At 45.2% G+C, this 19,414-nt stretch overlaps 1 protein-coding gene across 3 annotated transcripts in view; it reads right to left on the minus strand.

Annotated features, from left to right (window-relative positions):
• Window positions 1–9,116: 9,116 nt before the first annotated feature.
• Window positions 9,117–19,414, minus strand: part of LOC117356745 (aldo-keto reductase family 1 member A1-A-like) — a 32,211-nt gene continuing 21,913 nt past the window's right edge. Inside the window, exons 4-8 of one of the 3 annotated variants that reach the window (XM_033936394.1) lie at window positions 19,098–19,293; window positions 14,313–14,512; window positions 11,549–11,621; window positions 9,495–9,581; window positions 9,117–9,380 (exon numbers count right to left, since the gene is read on the minus strand). In XM_033936394.1, coding sequence (XP_033792285.1) covers window positions 9,315–9,380; window positions 9,495–9,581; window positions 11,549–11,621; window positions 14,313–14,512; window positions 19,098–19,293 — 622 coding nt within the window. In that variant the 3' untranslated portion in view covers window positions 9,117–9,314. The remainder of the gene's footprint in view (window positions 9,381–9,494; window positions 9,582–11,548; window positions 11,622–14,312; window positions 14,513–19,097; window positions 19,294–19,414) is intronic. The other 2 variants (XM_033936385.1, XM_033936376.1) reach the window with 2 other exon arrangements.

Genomic DNA, 19,414 nt, shown 5'->3' on the forward strand with positions numbered 1-19,414 from the left:
CTCTCTGTCTCTCTGCATCAGTTCTAATCCCAGCTCTGCCTTGGCCAAGTCTCTCTCTCTCTCTCTCTCTCTGCATCAGTTCTAATCCCAGCTCTGCCTTGGTCAAGTTTCTCTCTCTCTCTCTGTCTCTCTGCATCAGTTCTAATCCCAGCTCTGCCTTGGTCAAGTCTTTCTCTCTCTCTGTCTCTCTGCATCAGTTCTAATCCCAGCTCTGCCTTGGTCAAGTTTCTCTCTCTCTGCATCAGTTCTAATCCCAGCTCTGCCTTGGTCAAGTCTCTCTCTCTCTCTCTCTCTGCATCAGTTCTAATCCCAGCTCCGCCTTGGTCAAGTCTTTCTCTCTCTCTCTCTCTGCATCAGTTCTAATCCCAGCTCCGCCTTGGTCAAGTCTTTCTCTCTCTCTCTCTCTGCATCAGTTCTAATCCCAGCTCTGCCTTGGTCAAGTCTCTCTCTCTCTCTCTCTCTGCATCAATTCTAATCCCAGCTCCGCCTTAGTCAAGTCTTTCTCTCTCTCTGTCTATCTGCATCAGTTCTAATCCCAGCTCTGCCTTGGTCAAGTCTCTCTCTCTCTCTCTCTCTGCATCATTTCTAATCCAAGCTCTGCCTTGGTCAAGTCTCTCTTTCTCTCTGTTTCTGCATCAGTTCTAATCCCAGCTCCGCCTTGGTCAATTCTTTCTCTCTCTCTCTCTCTGCATCAGTTCTAATCCCAGCTCTGCCTTGGTCAAGTCTCTCTCTCTCTCTCTGTCTCTGCATCAGTTCTAATCCCAGCTCCGCCTTGGTCAAGTCTTTCTCTCTCTCTGTCTCTCTGCATCAGTTCTAATCCCAGCTCCGCCTTGGTCAAGTCTTTCTCTCTCTCTGTCTCTCTGCATCAGTTCTAATCCCAGCTCCGCCTTGGTCAAGTCTTTCTCTCTCTCTGTCTCTCTGCATCAGTTCTAATCCCAGCTCCGCCTTGGTCAAGTCTTTCTCTCTCTCTGTCTCTCTGCATCAGTTCTAATCCCAGCTCTGCCTTGGTCAAGTCTCTCTCTCTCTCTCTCTCTCTCTCTGTCTCTCTGCATCAGTTCTAATCCAAGCTCTGCCTTGGTCAAGTCTCTCTCTCTCTCTCTCTCTCTGTCTCTCTGCATCAGTTCTAATCCCAGCTCTGCCTTGGTCAAGTCTCTCTCTCTCTCTCTCTCTCTCTCTCTCTCTCTCTCTCTCTCTGCATCAGTTCTAAGCCCAGCTCTGCCTTGGTCAAGTCTCTCTCTCTCTCTCTGCATCAGTTCTAAGCCCAGCTCTGCCTTGGTCAAGTCTCTCTCTCTCTCTCTACATCAGTTCTAATCCCAGCTCCACCTTGGTCAAGTCTCTCTCTCTCTGTCTCTCTGCATCAATTCTAATCCCAGCTCCGCCTTGGTCAAGTCTCTCTCTCTCTCTCTCTGTCTCTCTGCATCAATTCTAATCCCAGCTCCGCCTTGGTCAAGTCTCTCTCTCTCTCTGTCTCTCTGCATCAGTTCTAACCCCAGCTCCGCCTTGGTCAAGTCTCTCTCTCTCTCTCTCTCTCTGCATCAGCTCTAATCCCAGCTCCGCCTTGGTCAAGTCTCTCTCTCTCTGTCTCTCTGCATCAGTTCTAATCCCAGCTCTGCCTTGGTCAAGTCTCTCTCTCTCTCTCTCTACATCAGTTCTAATCCCAGCTCCACCTTGGTCAAGTCTCTCTCTCTCTGCATCAGTTCTAATCCCAGCTCCGCCTTGGTCAAGTCTCTCTCTCTCTCTGCATCAATTCTAATCCCAGCTCCGCCTTGGTCAAGTCTCTCTCTCTCTCTCTGTCTCTCTGCATCAATTCTAATCCCAGCTCCGCCTTGGTCAAGTCTCTCTCTCTCTGTCTCTCTGTCTCTCTGCTTCAATTCTAATCCCAGCTCCGCCTTGGTCAAGTCTCTCTCTCTCTCTGTCTCTCTGCATCAGTTCTAATCCCAGCTCCGCCTTGGTCAAGTCTCTCTCTCTCTCTCTCTGTCTCTGCATCAGTTCTAATCCTAGCTCCGCCTTGGTCAAGTCTTTCTCTCTCTCTGTCTCTCTGCATCAGTTCTAATCCCAGCTCTGCCTTGGTCAAGTCTCTCTCTCTCTCTCTCTCTCTCTGTCTCTCTGCATCAGTTCTAATCCAAGCTCTGCCTTGGTCAAGTCTCTCTCTCTCTCTCTCTCTCTCTGTCTCTCTGCATCAGTTCTAATCCCAGCTCTGCCTTGGTCAAGTCTCTCTCTCTCTCTGTCTCTGCATCAGTTCTAATCCCAGCTCCGCCTTGGTCAAGTCTTTCTCTCTCTCTGTCTCTCTGCATCAGTTCTAATCCCAGCTCTGCCTTGGTCAAGTCTCTCTCTCTCTCTCTCTCTGCATCAGTTCTAAGCCCAGCTCTGCCTTGGTCAAGTCTCTCTCTCTCTCTCTACATCAGTTCTAATCCCAGCTCCACCTTGGTCAAGTCTCTCTCTCTCTCTCTCTACATCAGTTCTAATCCCAGCTCCACCTTGGTCAAGTCTCTCTCTCTCTGTCTCTCTGCATCAGTTCTAATCCCAGCTCCGCCTTGGTCAAGTCTCTCTCTCTCTCTCTGTCTCTCTGCATCAATTCTAATCCCAGCTCCGCCTTGGTCAAGTCTCTCTCTCTCTCTGTCTCTCTGCATCAATTCTAATCCCAGCTCCGCCTTGGTCAAGTCTCTCTCTCTCTCTGTCTCTCTGCATCAATTCTAATCCCAGCTCCGCCTTGGTCAAGTCTCTCTCTCTCTCTGTCTCTCTGCATCAATTCTAATCCCAGCTCCGCCTTGGTCAAGTCTCTCTCTCTCTCTGTCTCTCTGCATCAATTCTAATCCCAGCTCCGCCTTGGTCAAGTCTCTCTCTCTCTCTCTCTCTCTGCATCAGCTCTAATCCCAGCTCCGCCTTGGTCAAGTCTCTTTCTCTCTGTCTCTCTGCATCAGTTCTAATCCCAGCTCTGCCTTGGTCTAGTCTCTCTCTCTCTCTGCATCAGTTCTAATCCCAGCTCTGCCTTGGTCAAGTCTCTATCTCTCTCTGCATCAGTTCAAAGCCCACCTCTGAACGATGGGATAAGTAACTTTTATTTCCCTATGCTTAAACCTAGACAGTTGCCTGCTACACCAGGGAGGCTGTACCTGTATAATTTGCTGGACTGTGTAAATTAATATTTATTACTGGACTTTAGGATGGCCTTAATACTTTTAAGCAATATTTTATCAGTGAATGCTGGGTGGAATTTAGAAAGACTTCATTACCTGGAATGGCATAATTACTGCATTCATGTCTTCTAGGAGTCAGGGATCGTCCCCCAGCTTTCTAAATTCTTTTCAAGGAAATGGCTTTTTACCAGGGAAAGGCAGATCTGCTGCTGGGTTGTGCAGCTTGCCAAAGAAAGCATTTGAAATTTCTGTGGAAGCTTGCGAGGCTCGGAAATTGTTTCCTTCTCTTGCTCTATGGGGTGTTACTGAAAGTGGTTGCACTGTGCATGTTGGAAAGATGTAATTAATTCCCTGCATTCAATAACACAAGCTCTATTGTACAAATTGTGCTAATCTTCGAATGTGCAAAAGGTCGCTGGGTTTGGAGTCTTAACTTTTTACCTTGTTGTACTTTGAGCATGGAAACAGTTTGGTTTGAGTTGACCAGATGCGTTTCATTTGTCCAGAATATATCAAAATGTTTCCAATGCTCTGGCTCTCTCTGTGGGCTCTTTTGTCAACAGTGGGTTTCTGCAGTACAAGTGCTGGAGGAAGGTCATAGAGATGCACCAGACCCGGGGGCCTTTGCTCAAATTCTCTTTCTCCTCCCCGGCAAACATCAGGTGACCTCCCCATCACCCTTAAAAAAAGGTCTCTGGTGGTCCCCCTTAAATCTAGACAAAGCCCCGTTGGCCCAGTGGGACCCCTCCCCTGGAGTCCTCCCTGGTGGCCCAGTGGCGTACCAAGGGGGGGGGGGCGGGAGGGGCGGTCCGCCCCGGGTACCAAGCCCTGAGGGGGTGCTCCCGGTCCGGTCCAGTTCTCCCCCCCTGCGCCGGGTGTCGCGTCTGGAAACAGCCTGCAGCAAGATCGCGATGCCAGAGATCTTTGCCTGCTTCGACTGTTTCCTCCGCCACGGTCCTGCCCCTCCTCTGATGTCAGAGGAGGGGCGGGACCGCGGCGGAGGAAACAGCCGAAGCAGGCAAAGATCTCTGGCATCGCGCGATCTTGTTGCAGGCTGTTTCCCCAGGGCAGTAGCGTACCAAGGGGGGCGAGAGGGAGGTCCATCCCGGGTGCCGCCTTAGGGGGGGGGGTGCACAGCTGGCCCGGTCCCTATCGCGCTCCTACCCTCCCAGCGAAAGCAGCATCGGCGCCATTATCGAAAAAGGTAATGGCGCCAGGCCTTGGAGCACCAAGGCAGACCGCTTCTCCCCCCTCCCAGCCGAAACCCCGCTGACCATCCTATCTCTCCTCCCCCAAGTGAACCTTTCCGACCCTCCCAGCGAAAGCAGCAAACCTCCCTCCAGTAGCGTCGGCTTTATCCTCCCTCTGCCGCATCACTGATGACGTCATCAGTAACGCGGCAGAGGGAGGAGAAAGCCGCGAAGGAGGTTTGCTGCTCTCGCTGGGAAGGTCGGAAAGGTTCACGGGGGGGGGGAGATAGGAGGGTCAGCGGGGGTTCGGCTGGGAGGGGGGAGAAGCGGACTGCCTCGGTGCTCCATTACCTTCTTCGGGCAGCAGCAGCGTTTACAATTCGCTGCTGTTGCCGGCTTCAGGCCTTGTTCTCTGCCTGGTCCTGCCTACTTCCAGTTTTCATGAAGACAGGACCCGACAGAGAGGAAGGCCTGAAGCGGGCAACAGCAGTGAATTGTGAATGCTGCTGCTGCCCGATGAAGTTCAGGACATCGGGGAAGGAGCAGGAAGAAATCGGCTGCTGGCTTGGGGGTGAGGGTAGGGAAAGAATCGTGGAAGTGGAGAAATCGGCACGATGGCTTTGTGCGGGCTAGGGGGAGAGAGAAAGAAAGGAAAAAATAAAGAGGGGGGGCCAGGGGGAGAGAGAAAGAAAGGCAGAAAGAAAGAGGGGGACCAAGGGGAGAGAAAGAAAGGCAGAAATAAAGAGGGGGTCAAGGGGGAGAGAAAGAAAGGCAGAAAGAAAGAGGAGGGCCAGGGGGAGAGAGAAAGAAAGGCAGAAAGAAAGAGGGGGACCAAGGGGAGAGAAAGAAAGGCAGAAATAAAGAGGGGGGCCAGGAGGAGAGAGAAAGAAAGGCAGAAATAAAGAGGGGAGCCAGGGGGAGAGAGAAAGAAGAAGGACCAGAAGAAGGACCAGAGACTCATGAAATCACCAGACAAAAAAGTAGGAAAAATGATTTTATTTTCAACTTAGTGATCAAAATGTGTCCGTTTTGAAAATTTATATCTGCTGTCTATATTTTGCACTATGGCCCCCTTTTACTAAACCGCAATAGAGTTTTTTAGCGCAGGGAGCCTATGAGCGTCGAGAGCAGCGTGGGGCATTCAGCGCAGCTCCCTACGCTAAAAATCGCTATCGCAGTTTAGTAAAAAGGGAGGGGGAATATTTGTCTATTTTTGTATAGTTGTTACTGAGGTGACATTGCATAAAGTCATCTGCCTTGACCTCTTTGAAAACCCGCGGAATATAAATGATAATTAACATTTTCTCTGCGTACAGCGTGCTTTGTGTTTTTAAAATTTTATTGTTGGTAGATCATTTTGACTTGGCCACAAAGGTAAGGGGGAGGGAGGGAGGGGAACTGCTGAAAGACATCTAGTAATCCTTGCAGGCTTGAGTGCAGGGAATTATTTTTGTAAAATCATGTTTTGTTATGTGACTGGCATTATCTAGACTTTAATTTCTATGAATGAATAGAATGAAAATGATATAAAATTACTTGCTTGTTTTTATGTGCGTGCGCTGAAGGAAAGTGGAGAGAGAGTGGGCTGAGGATGCTGAAGGGAAATGGGGAAGAGAGTGGGGAGAAGACGCTGATTTATAAATTGACAATTGTACAGAATATTGTTTCTTTTTATACTTTAATATAAACAATTCAAGGCTTGTGTGGATGGAATCAGGTGGTTTGCGGGGATGGGGACCGAGCTTACGGGGATTAGTCCAATAAAATGGTATTTTTTTATTTCTCATTATTTGTTTTATTTTTATTTGTTAATTTATAAAGTGGTGATTGTTATGTATCAGGTTTTTCAAATTTACATCTACTGTCTTTATATTTTGCACTGTATTAGAGGACATGTGTTACTGTTTTTTGTGGTGTTGCATTGTATCCAGGGTCTGGTTTCTTGGCGGATCAGTTTAACTTTTGTCTACATATTTCTATTTTTAGTTTGTGATTATTCCATTTTGGGCGAGGGTGTATCTCTGTTCTGTGTGTTCTGAAAAAGACATAGTTTTCAGTTGGCATTGACTACAGGACCAATTGACTGTGCGGGATCTGGCTTGTTTAGTTTTACAATGTATGTGTTGGTGTTCTAGTGCTCACTGCAATGTTTAAGATGCAGCCTTTTCCTAGGTACACTCTTGTGGTGCGATATGTAGATTGGTACTAAAAATCATATTTTTCATATAGATGGGGGGGGGTGTCAAAAAATGATGGGCCCCGGGTGCCACATACCCTAGGTACGCCACTGTGGTGGCCTATTAGTAATCCCGGCCCACTCCCTTGGTTTTGGTCTGATAAATGCACGCATCCCTCCCCTGCAGATGCAACACAGCTGGGTCTCCATTGCATGCAAATAAATCTGTTACAGCCCCTCAAATTTGGAATTCGCTCCCGATCAACATAAGAGAAGAAAAATTACTCAGCGATGCGATGGCTTTTTAAGGACGCTTTTAACTGATTCATTTAAATTTTATGATTTTATATTGGACTAGGAACACTGTCAAGTAAAAATTAAGTGGGTAACGTTCCCCAACCTCTTGTTTCATGACCTATCCCTTTTTATTTGTTTTTGGATTGTATTTAAGCCATTTTTTTTTTCGCCTCCCTTTCTCAAATGCATTATTTTATTATAATTAGTACTAATTGTCCTGTTTTTGATTTTTTTTCTTTTTCTTTTAACCTAACTTTTAACTAAGGGATCTTTTTATCAAGCTGCGGTAGGGGTTTAAAGCGCATTAAACCGCCTGCCGCACTAGCCGCTAATGCCTGCATTGAGCAGGCATTGCTTTTTTAGCCGGCCGCGGGGGTTAGTCCGACGCGCTATCCCCGCTAGCGCGGCTTGATAAAAGGAGCCTGAATGTAAACCGCATTGGATTTAGATTTTGCAATTAAATCAAATATTTGAACTAAACTTGAAACTCATGCATATTCATTAGGGAAATCCTGAAAACTTGACTGGGTCAGACCAATGGTCCATCTAGCCCAGTATCCTGTTTCTAACAGTGTTCTGATGCCCTGGATCAGAATTTTTCAGATTTCCATCCCTACAGTATTGTTAATGGCATTTTTATTATGTTCATGCTCTTTATTTTTTTTTAATCTATATTGTAAACTCGCTTAGAAATTAGATAAGCGATTAAATCAAATTTTAATGAAACCTTGAAAACCTTTTTTTAAAATTATTTCCCTGTAACTTCATCAGGTGTCCGCTATTCTTTGTCATTTTTGACGGAGTGAAAAATCGATCCACTTGCACCCGTTCTACTCCACTCAGGATTTTGTAGACTTCCATCCTATCTCCCCTCGGCCGTCTCTTTTCCAAGCTGAAGGACCTAACCTTTTTAGTCTTTCCTCATACGAGAGGCGTTCCATCTCCTTTATCATCTTGGTCGCTCTTGAACGTTTTCTAGCGCCACTATGGGGTCCTTTTATCAAGCTGCGGTAGGGGGTTTAACGCGCGTAATACTGTGCGTTAAACCGCCTGCCTCACTAGCTGCTAATGTCTGCATTGAGCAGGCGTTAGTTTTTTTAGCCAGCCACGGGGGTTAGCGCATGATGAAATGTCCGACACGCTAACCCCCGTTAGCGCGGCTTGATAAAAGGACCCCTATATCTTTCTTGAGATAAGGAGACTAGAACTGAACGCAGTACTCCAGGTAATGTCCTTTTATGGATTCAGAACTGGCTGAAAGAAAACAGAAAGTGGGTTTAAATGGTCAGTATTTTCAATGGAGAAGGGTAAGTAGTGGGGTTCCCCAGGGGTCTAACCTTTTTAGTCTTTCCTCACGCGAGAGGAGTTCCATCCCCTTTATCGTCTTTGTTGCTCCTCTTTGAACCTTTTCTAATTCAGCTATACCTTATTTGAGATACGGTGATCAGAACTGAATGCAAAACTCAAGGTGAGGTCGCACCATGGAGCAATACAGAGGCATTATAACATTCACGTTCTTATTTACCATCCCTTTTCTAACAATCCCAAGCATCTTGTTTGCATTTTTGGCTGACACTGCACATTGGGTGGAAAGTTTCAGCATACTGTCTACATTGACACCCCAGATCTTTTTCTTGATGGACCCCAGCATCTGGCAACTATGATTTGGGTTATTCTTCCCAATGTGCATCACTTTGCATTTGTCCACATTAAATTTCATCTGCCACTTGGACGCCTTAGTGTCATCTGCAAATTTAAACATCGTTCCAATTTCCAGATCATTTATAAATATGTTAAATAATACTGGTCCCAGTACAGATCCCTGTGGCACTCCACTATGTACCCTCCTCCATTGAGAAAAAATGACCATTTAACCCTACCGTCTGTTTTCTGTTCGATAAACCAATTTTTAGTCCACAACTGCTGGCGTCAACATTTTAAAAAGGAGAGATGGAGCAGCTTTTAAACTAGAAACTGGGGGAAGGCCGATACTTGCCAGGTACTTGTGATTTGGGTTGGCCACTGTTGTAAAGAGGATACTGGGCTTGATGGAGTTTCGGTCTGACCCAGAATGGCAGCTCTTATGTGAGCCAAGTATAGGATAATGAAGTCATTGTGACATCACTGACGAGGTTGGCTCTTAGGCACTGGTGGAAGGAGGTATTATGACATCACAATACCAGCTCTAGAAAGTTGCTACTTTTTGGGATCTTGCCGGGCATTTGACCTGGGTTGGTCATTGCTGGAAACAGGATAGTGGGCTTGATGGACCTATGGTCTGTCCCATTATATTCTAACCCTAGTATATATAGATAAGCATTCAAGTTACGTATAGAAGCAGGGAATATTTGCAGTTTGTCTTGTGAAGAGTCCGGAAAATATTCTTTGGAACATTTTATTTAGTGAAAGAGTGGGACAGACACAGAGAAGAATTCTTTACATGTTGATGTCTGGATCTAGAAGCTGACTGCTCTGTCCGTCCTTGCTCTCGGTGTCGATGTCTTCCACACTCCATCAGTAAGGGTCATGGAAAGGGAAGTGGGGGTGGCCAGCGTCTCTCCACACTTGCTTGCCATCTTTCTGTACAGAAAAAAAGAACGGTTAATAATCACCTTTCCAAAAGAGACAGGTGTGTGGCAACATCTGTACTCACCAGCGCAACAGATGGGAAAGGGCACAGCAGTCATTACTGACCTCCATAAGTGGGACAATGAGCCTCTGGCCACGATTAAAAGAAGCAATAGTTTTCATGTCCTCATCGGATAGAGAAAATTCAAATACCTAAAATAACAAGATGGAAATAAAATGGAGTGAGTGCAAAAGGGATCTATCGGTTTCAGACCCTCTGAGATAAAAAGCTTAGCCCGTAGGTCATCTTCTGAGGGGCAGGTGGCACCTCATAAGGGTAGACTAACCAGTTCATTGAGACTTGTGCTAGAGAATGACATGGGGGAAAAAATTTATCACTGTTCCCGCCCCGTCCCCATGAGCTTGTCCCTGTCAATGCCCCGTCCCCGCGAGCTCAGTCCCTGTCACCGCCCCATCCTCGCGAGCTCAGTCCCCATCCCCGCCCAGCAAACTGTCAGATCCCACCCGCACAAGCCTCGAATAATTATGATTTTATATTGAACTTATTTTATTAAAGTATAAAAAGAGACTATACTGTACAACCAATCCCCTGTCTCTCCTCCCTTTTGCAAATATCCCCTCCACTATTGTGAAAATTAAACAAACTAAATTACTATAGAATGCTACATAGAAAAATCAAGCTAACAGAATACTTCAGTCATTCATAGCAGGAATAGTGTTAGGGGAGGGCAACTGCTCCCCGGTCAGAGAGTCCCTCCTTGAGGGCTGCAATCCAGTCGGGTTTTCAGGATTTCCCCAATGAATGTGCATTGAAAGCAGCGCATGCACATAGATCTCATGCATATTCATTGGGGAAATCCTGAAAACCCGACTGGATTGCGGCCCTCGAGGAGGGACTTTGAGATCCCTGGACTAGGATGTGGAACAGCTTTATTTTCATCAGAAAAGGCTTGGGAATGGACTGAGTACAAGCTCCAGGTTTTATTCCACTGCATTGTGGGATAATACAGATTTTAGTCACTGGAACTGCAATATGGATTCATTTATATTTCATGTATAATATAGTGTTAAGATTTATGTTATTTAATAAAAATACAGTACATTTATATATATTTGTACATACCAATATAAAATATATCATATACTGTATTTATTCATATTATACCTTCTTATATACACACATACCATACTGATTCTTGTATCCCGCAAATGTCAACAAGGAATCATTTAGTATCGTGTACTCTGTTCATACTCCTCCTATTTCAATTCGCGCTTAGTGTCTGTACCGTGATCTGTGTTTATCTTGGAAGTACTAACTTCCTGATAAATCTGGTTATCTGTGCTATGATTATCTTATCCCCTGTCCCTACTGTGTTGTTCCTAGTGGGGACTAGCCAACTACTGTATGTCCTCTTTGTTGCATTATTGGCTATATAATATTCTGAGAAGAGGATGGTCTTCCCTGCCCCATTTATAACTCACCTACTGAAGTAAGAACCTTTGGGAAAATAAGAATATAAGAATAGCCTTACTGGGTCAGACCAATGGTCCATCAAGCCCAGTAGCCCGTTCTCATGGTGGTCAATCCAGGTCACTAATACCTGGCCCAAACCCAAGGAGTAGCAATATTCCATGCTACCGATCCAGAGCAAGCAATGGCTTCCCCCGTGTCTTTCTCAATAAGAGACTATGGACTTTTCCTCCAGGAACTTGTCCAAACCTTTCTGCAAACTAGCTACGCTGTCCGCTCTTACCACAACCTCTGGCAATGTGTTCCAGAGCTTAACTTTTCTCTGAGTGAAAAAAGTTTTCCTCCTATTGGTTTTAAGTATTTCCCTGCAATTTCATCAAGTGTCCCCTAGTCTTTGTAATTTTTGATGGAGTGAAAAATCGATCCACTCAGGATTTTGTAGACTTTAATCATATTTCCCCTCAGCCATCTCTTTTCCAAGCTGAAGAGCCCTAACCGTTTTAGTCTTTCCTTATATGAGAGGGCCATAGAGCACAGGTTCCTTCAGAAATCCCTAGACTCACTCATAGATGTTGCTGTTACACAATGCTTGGGATTCCCCCTTTCCTCACCCCTGATGTCATGAAGCGATTCCTCTCCCAGGGTGTTCTGACATGGCAAGGCAATGGGAAGATGCCCTTTCTCTTACCTCCAGGTTTTCTTTAATCCTGGATGCGGTTGAGCTCTTTGGAATACATGTTACTCCCCGTTGCAGCTGCCACCTATGGGGAGTACAAAAGATGGCCAAATGCAAGCACAGGATATAAATGCTACAGAAAATATCTAGAGATGCTCTCACACTAAGAACTCCACCAATGCTAGCAAATACCCTCCCCCTTCCGTATTCGCGGTGGTTAGGGGTAGAGTCAGCCCACGAATATTGAAAATTCACAAAAATCTTTTGGGCCGACTCTCGCATCCCTTCTGCCTCCCTCCTGCATCTCGGACCTTACCTGGTGGTCTAGTGGTGATGCGGGGCAGGAGGGAGGGAGGGATTTGCTCTTCCTTCAATGTTATTCTTTGCAAATAGGAGAGTTGTAAATCGTAGGCATCTTTAAATAAGAATGTTTTTAAATTTGTCAGTAGACGTTTCTTCCCACAGATGTTGTGGTAGTGAATTCCAAAGTGTTGGCGCTGTCAGTGTGAAAAACTTTCACATGGACTATTTGTTCCTTTGATGTCTTTATCTCGAAACACTCATATGCATAAGCTCTCTTTTCCATCATTGAGAGGAATCAAGTCTATTAGTAAAATTTCACACTCCTTTCCTTACTTACTAACTGCGATATGGAATGGACGACCTCTTCAAAGTAGATTGTGTTTATCTCTTCAGATCTTTCGCAAAACCTTAAAAACCACCATGTTTCATCGCTTTGTAGGTTATAGCTCCAATGAATATTAATGGATCTTTCTTTAGGAGATGATTCGGTATATAAGACTAAGAATTAGAGTAGATTAGACATGTCCGGGTTTCCCCGGACGTCTGATAACCCTAAGCATAGGGGACTGTAAACTAGGCCCAAATCCCACTTCAGTTCTTGTTTATTATTACTATGACTTTTTTGTAATTGTGAGCCATCCAGGAACAGAAATACACTTCTCCCTCCGTATCCACAGGGGTTAGGGGCAGAGCCGGCCCGTGAATATTAAAAAACCTCGAATAATATTCAGGTTGGCTCTGACCCACCCCCCGCTTCCCCCCGGCATCCCATAAGCCTTACCTGGTGGTCTTGCGGGTTTTTGGGGCAGGAGCGATCTTCCTACGCTCCTGCCCCATGCAGATCACTCATAGGGAATGGCTGCCATGAGCTCCCATCATCGTCTCGAGAGACTACGGGAGCTCACAGCAGCCATTTCCTATGAGTGATCTGCACAGGGCAGGAGCATAGGAAGATCGCTCTTGCCCCAAAAACCCGCTAGACCATCAGGTAAGGCTTAAGGGGGGTCTACGAGGGCTTAAAAATAGCCTGAAAAATGAAAACAGATTAAAAAAAAAAAATCGCGAATAACCGAATCTGCGGATGCTGAAACCGCAGATCGGAGGGAGAAGTGTACAGTATGATCTACTCTATCTAAGTATATAAGGCTATAGAAACAGTTTATATTCAGATACAGTCTACTGCTATTCCTGGAGGATTCACAATTAACAAAATATGTTAAAGTGGGATTTGAACTTAAGTCCCTTGGTTCACAGTCTCACTAACCAGTAGGCTGCTCTGCAGGGACATCTGTGTTACCATTTTCTAAGAACGCTGCTAAGCAGACGTCCATGTCTCATGTTCCTTCCCTTCTTAATTTGGGCATTCTAATTTGGCCTTGATGTCTTTTTGAAAATGCCCCCTCCATGGAGTTGGTACTACAGTGTATGGAAGTGTATGTATGGGTTGATATAGGGTTACCAGATGTCTGGGAAATCCCAGACATGTCCGGACTCCTGGACGGACTTTCCAAAACCCGGCATTTGTCCGGCTTTTGAAAAGCCCCAACAAGCTCCAGCCACATCTGGAGGGCCTCTGAGCATGTGCCGGTGACGTCACACACATCTGCCCATGCTCCAGGCCCTCCAGATTACATTACATTAGTGATTTCTATTCCGCCAATACCTTGCAGTTCAAGGCAGATTACATAAAAGTTTTCAGAAATTACATAAAAGTTTACAGGAATAGCATAAGAGATGTCATAAGTTACATATGAATTACCAAAGAGTTGTAGAGATCTTAAGGTGGTAAATGTTTGGGTGATAAGAATTACCAGAGAGCTGTCGAGATCTAAGGTGGCAAGTGTTGGGTAAATAGAGGCATTTAGCATTAGTTGGGTAATTGGGGGCATATTAGAGTATATTAAGGGTATAGATTGGGTAGGTGGGGTTTGGGTAGGAACTGGTCGTGTTAGATAGGTTTTATGTATTTTTTTGAAGAGTAGGGTTTTAGTACCTTTCTTGAAGGTCGATGACAATAGAGTGGTGATTTGTCTGTCCAGTTTAGCTGCTTTGGTGGCTATTAGGTTGTCATATAATTTTCCTCGTTTAACGTTTTTGGTTGGTGGGTGTGTGAATAGTGAGTGGGTTCTCCTGTGCCTGGTGCAGATGCAGCTGGAACTTGTCTGGAAGAAGGGAGGAGGCTTGGGGCGGGGCAGAGCTGGAGGCGGAATTGGGTGGGGCTGAGATAGAACGGGGCAGGGTCCTGTGTCCCTGGAGAAAAATATGGTAACTCTAGGTTGATAGCCAGTTAGTCATATTTCAGAACAGGTGTCATAGAAACTCCCCCTAGAACTCCAAAAGGTGGCAACATTCTCCTCTTTTTCTTTAGCTGATTGTTATTATTGTTATTTGATTTTGAAAAGCAGGATACTTCCAGACAGACCCCCCCCCTTCCAATTCCACTCAGAAGCAGCGGGATGTGTGGGAGACGCACCTCAGAATCACCTGTGCCGGAGTCTTGCCATACTTCTGAGCCAGAGCTAGAATCCTGGGATCCTCTAGGAGTTTGGGCTCTCTGGGTTTGGCCCAGGGCCGGTCGGCTGACCCAAGGGGACTGTAGGCTGTCACCGCTATCCCCTGCTGATGGCAGTGCTGTAGCAGCTCATCCTGTGTCAGGTATGGATGGCATTCCACCTGCAGGACACACGTAGTCAATGAAATGATGGCAGATAAAGATCTGAATGGTTCATCCAATCTGCCCTGCAATCACAATTTCATGATTCAATGAAAATGTCTTTTTTTGTGTTATTTCTGGACCATAGACCTTAGAAGTCATTAGCCATGAGTGATGGTTCCAAGAACGGGTGGGATAAACACAGGTTCCCCATATAGAAAGAGGATGGAATCAATGGTGTAGGAAGGGGAGGCGGTCAGCCCCGGGCGCCCTCTTGGTGGAGTGCCAGCACCTGTCTTCCTCTCCGCTTCTCCCAGTAAAAAATCAAACCCCTTATACCCGTTCTACTCCACTCAGGATTTAGTAGACTTCAATCCTATCTCCCCTCAGCCGTCTCTTTTCCAAGCTGAAGAGCTCTGACCGTTTTAGTCTTTCCTCATATGAGAGGAGCTCCATCCCATTTATCATCTTGGTTGCTCTTCTTTGAACCTTTTCTAATGCCACTATATCTTTCTTGAGATAAGGAGACCAGAACTGAACGCAATACTCCAGATGAGGTTGCACCATGGAGCGATATAGAGGCATTATAACATTTTTAGTCTTGTTAACCATCCCTTTTTTAATAATCCCTAGCATCCTGTTTGCTTTTTCAAATCTCTCTTCCATTTTGCAGTCCCTTCTGGTCTCAACTCATCTGTGATGAGTATCAGTGTGACATCTATGTGGGGCACATATGAGGGTCTGCACACCTCACTACTCAAAGAAATATGACCACATCACAGAGGCATACCACGACTCACATTGGCTCCCAATACAAGCAAGAATACACTTCAAATTTTACTGCCTACTATTTAAAGCAATAAACGAAGACAGCCCAGCCTATTGGAATAATCGACTAATTCAATCCACCTCAACCAGACATAGGAGAACCCACACACCATTCACATGCCCTCCAACCAAAAACGTCAAAAAAAACAAACTATACGACAACCTCCTAGCCACTCAAGCTGCAAAACTCAACCCACAACTCTACAACCTATTGACCACAACCACAGACTACAAAACCTTCAAAAAAGAAATGAAAACCCTTCTTTTCATAAAACAGATAAAACTGAACTAACACCGGCATCACCTGCAACTACTACATATGAACTTCTAATATCATGACAACTCAGATGTAATCCTTAACAACTCAAAGAAATGTACAAACTACTCCCTAAACACTTCTAATATCCGGACAAACCATTTGTAATCCGCCTTGAACCACAAGGTAATGACAGAATAGAAATCCCTAATGTAATGTAATGTACTGTCTCCTAAACCTAAGGTTACCATATTTAACAGCTGACAAACCTGGATGCATGGCCCCGCCCCATGCCCCTCCCCCAAAAAGCCTCATCTCTTTTTTCCCCCCGACTTCTAGGCTGTGTCTGAAGGGCCTCCAGCATGTGCAGATGCGTGTGACATCATTCCGCGCATGCTTGTTGAAGGCCCTCCAGATGCGGCCGGAGCTTGGGGCTTTCCAAAACCCGGACAAACTACTAGGTTTTGGAAAGGCCAACCGGGAACCCAAACAGTCCTCTAAAAAGAGGACATGCCCAGGTTTTCCCAGACGTCTGGTAACCCTACCTAAACCTATCATGCTGGAAAATACTAAGGGCTAGATGTACTAAAGTATGCCAAGTTTCTAAGTTTATTTATTATTTAAATACCAGCTATCAATGGAGATTGTCTAAGTGGTTTTTTCTTTCGGGGTACTTTAATATTTTTCCCTATCTGTCCCAGCAGGCTCACAGTTTACCTAATGTACCTGGGGCAATGGAGGTGAAGACCCCTATGAAACCCCCAGAGGATATTTTTAAGAGAGACGTTGTGCTATTGAATGCAGGTTTCTGAATAATAAAAGAATCATCTCTCTCCCTGTCAGCAGAAACAATATGCTTATGTGAGAGGTTCATCTTTGCTCTAGTAGCTGGCAAATATCTGCTGACTATAACAGCATTGGATATTTCGGGACTTTCCAAGAAGACAAACCCAAACAGGAAGATAAACTCAGGCACCAGTACTGCGGGACAAGAGCCTACTCTCAGAAATGATTGAACTTAGTATTAAGAATGCATTGTCAGGGGGAAATAGAGAGATCAGATTTGACACTAGGTGATATCATGCTTCAATATGGCTCCGTGATAAGTATGCACACTATACAATCAATAGATGTGTCAACCCAATAGAAAGTGAGTATGTAATCTGTAACTAGGTAGTACTCTAGGCTATTGAACTAAAGTATATAAGTAGCATATCGGATGGCTTAAGCTTGAGGATGGATCCATATCAGAAGCCGGCTACTCTGTATGTTATCCATTGGCTCAATTTGCTGTACTGTTGTTCCATGTAAGCTGACTTTTGTCTGTTACTAATAAACCTATATTATATACAGCAATTGGGTTGTCGTAGCAAGGTCATTATTCTGAAAAGGTTAGCAGCGCCTTTTCAAGGGTTAGGTGACTTACCCAGGGTCACAGGGAACTGAACTGGGCTTGAACCCACACTTCAACCTTCTCATATATAAGGCAGAAAGTACTGCTTAAGATACTTCAGTGCATTTTCCAAGAGAGCATGTCTCTTTGAAAGTTTAAAGCCAGCATCCTGAGCGGAGTAGAACAGGTACAAATGGGTCAATTTTTAACTCCATCAAAAATTACAAAGACTAGGGGACAGTCGATGAAGTTACAGGGAAATACTTTTAAAACCAATAGTAGGAGAATTTTTTTCACTCAGAGAATAGTTAAGCTCTGGAACGCGTTGCCAGAGGTTGTGATAAGAGTGGATAGCGTAGTTGGTTTTAAGGAAGGTTTGGACAAGTTCTTGGAGGAAACGTCCATAGTCTGTTATTGAGAAAGACATGGGGGAAGCCACTGTTTGCCCTGGATCGGTAGCATGGAATATTGCTACACCTTCGGTTTTGGCCAGATACTAGTGACCTGGATTGACTACCGTGAGAACGGGCTACTGTGCTTGATGGACCATTGGTCTGACCCAATAAGGCTATTCTTATGTTCTTATACTGAGAACATAAGGAATTTTCTTTCCTCATATTCCAGTCAGCAATTATAGTCAATGACCCTCCTTTTGTTCTTTCCAGCAACTCGTCCTTCAGCTCACTCCCACCACCACCCTCTCCTCCAGTAATCTTTTGCTTAGTGATGAGCTGCTAGGGATTCTCTCTGCCCAGGTGGGTGGGGAGCTATTTAGTTGATAGGAGACAAGCTCACCTGGAAAGTTTGACTCAGAGCCTTCTTCTCCCCCCCTCCTCCTCTAGCTTCTGGGACTAGTAAAATTTGACCCAGAGTTGCTTCCAGCAAAAGGCAAAGGCATTTCTCCCCTGCAAGTCAGAAACAAAGAAGCTTTGGAAGCAAACCTCAGTATAGCGAGTTCCTCTGCTCTATCCTGCCCGATTGCAACTCTAGCTCCCTCTAACGCAAGAGCTAATTCCCTACACAACAAAGGAAGGCAAATAAGCACACAATGACAGAATTTGACCCTGCACAGCTTGAACTAACCAATTAGTCTGGTGTAGAAAACACACCAAACCACAAGACCATAATGAAGACATGGTGCTCACAGACCCCTCCCAGCTTCAACCTGAGACCAAAAGAACTTGCAAGTTAACCCCAAAGACTTTAGAAATTTACCAAGCAGAACAAGAAAACACCTAGCAAACCTAACCATTCTCCAGTTGTATATGGACTTTGAACGGACTTTACATGCTGCTGATGTTGTTTTAATAATAGTAATAGTGGTATCTACCGATATCAGGCAGGGAGTGTTCTGCCTCCAGTGTTTAACATATTCCTTCTCTCCATGGAACTTTATGCTGCAGTGAGTGTGAGCAAGGCATTATGTGCAATGTAGTTTCTTACATACTGCAACTGTCCCTGCTTACTGTACAAGTTGTTTTTCTAGTGGTCTTTCTCCTAAGACCCCCCTCCCTTATCCTCTCATCTAAGCTTGGGTCTTTATCTCACTGCAGTATATCCTGGTCACTTTTACAACCTTTGCTCTGATGGGTCTGCAAAGGTATAACCTCACTCTGTTGCCTATTGCCAAACTCTGGCCCTGTTGGTTACTTCTCTTCCCAGTCTCTTGCCTTCTGGTTCTCACTGGGATTCTTTTGTCTCCACTCTAGTCACACTTCTGCCTCCATCTTGAGCATGTGGCTCTATCCCCAGCAAAAAGCACCAGTATTTTCACCTTAAGTTACCCATCCTTAGGCATGAAAAACTCAGCATTTCAACTCTGAAAATTGGAGCACCTTTCTGCTTAACATTTTCTTCATCTCTGTCCTTCCCTCATCCTTCGAATCTAAATTCTCTTCTTCGGCGGCAACATCCAGGAGATTCACCATGTGTGAGTACATTTACCTTATTTACTCAATAAAATATATTTCAGATAATTGTAAGGTCTTGCCTGCGTGTGCGTTGGGAATCCTAAGGTTTAACTATCTGCATAATTTTGCCAGGACAGGAAGCTAAATCAGGGCAGAACAGAGCTATAGCAGTTTCAAACACACTTATTAGTAAATTTCATCAGCCATGTGGTACTTGCCTGGTTAACTGCTGGCTTATGTGTGGCTGTTGCCAGGATCTCATCCACCTGTCGAGCATTGAAGTTGGACAGACCGATGGCCCTTACCAGACCTTTGTCTACCAGTTGTTCCATTGCCTTCCAGGTGTCGGTATAGTGAGTCAGATCATAGCGCATGCTGCCATCTGTGTTTCGGGGCATCAGCTCCTCTCCACGTCTACAAGGGTAAGAGGAACACAGGGGCTCAGTTACCTCATTTTTCTTATCCCTAGGCATCAGGCTAATGTGTAGGTTTCCCTGTGAGTAACACATGCACCCATTAGTATTTACATTTCCAC

The sequence above is a fragment of the Geotrypetes seraphini genome, chromosome 1 (assembly GCF_902459505.1).
Source record: "Geotrypetes seraphini chromosome 1, aGeoSer1.1, whole genome shotgun sequence".
NCBI lineage: Eukaryota > Metazoa > Chordata > Amphibia > Gymnophiona > Dermophiidae > Geotrypetes > Geotrypetes seraphini.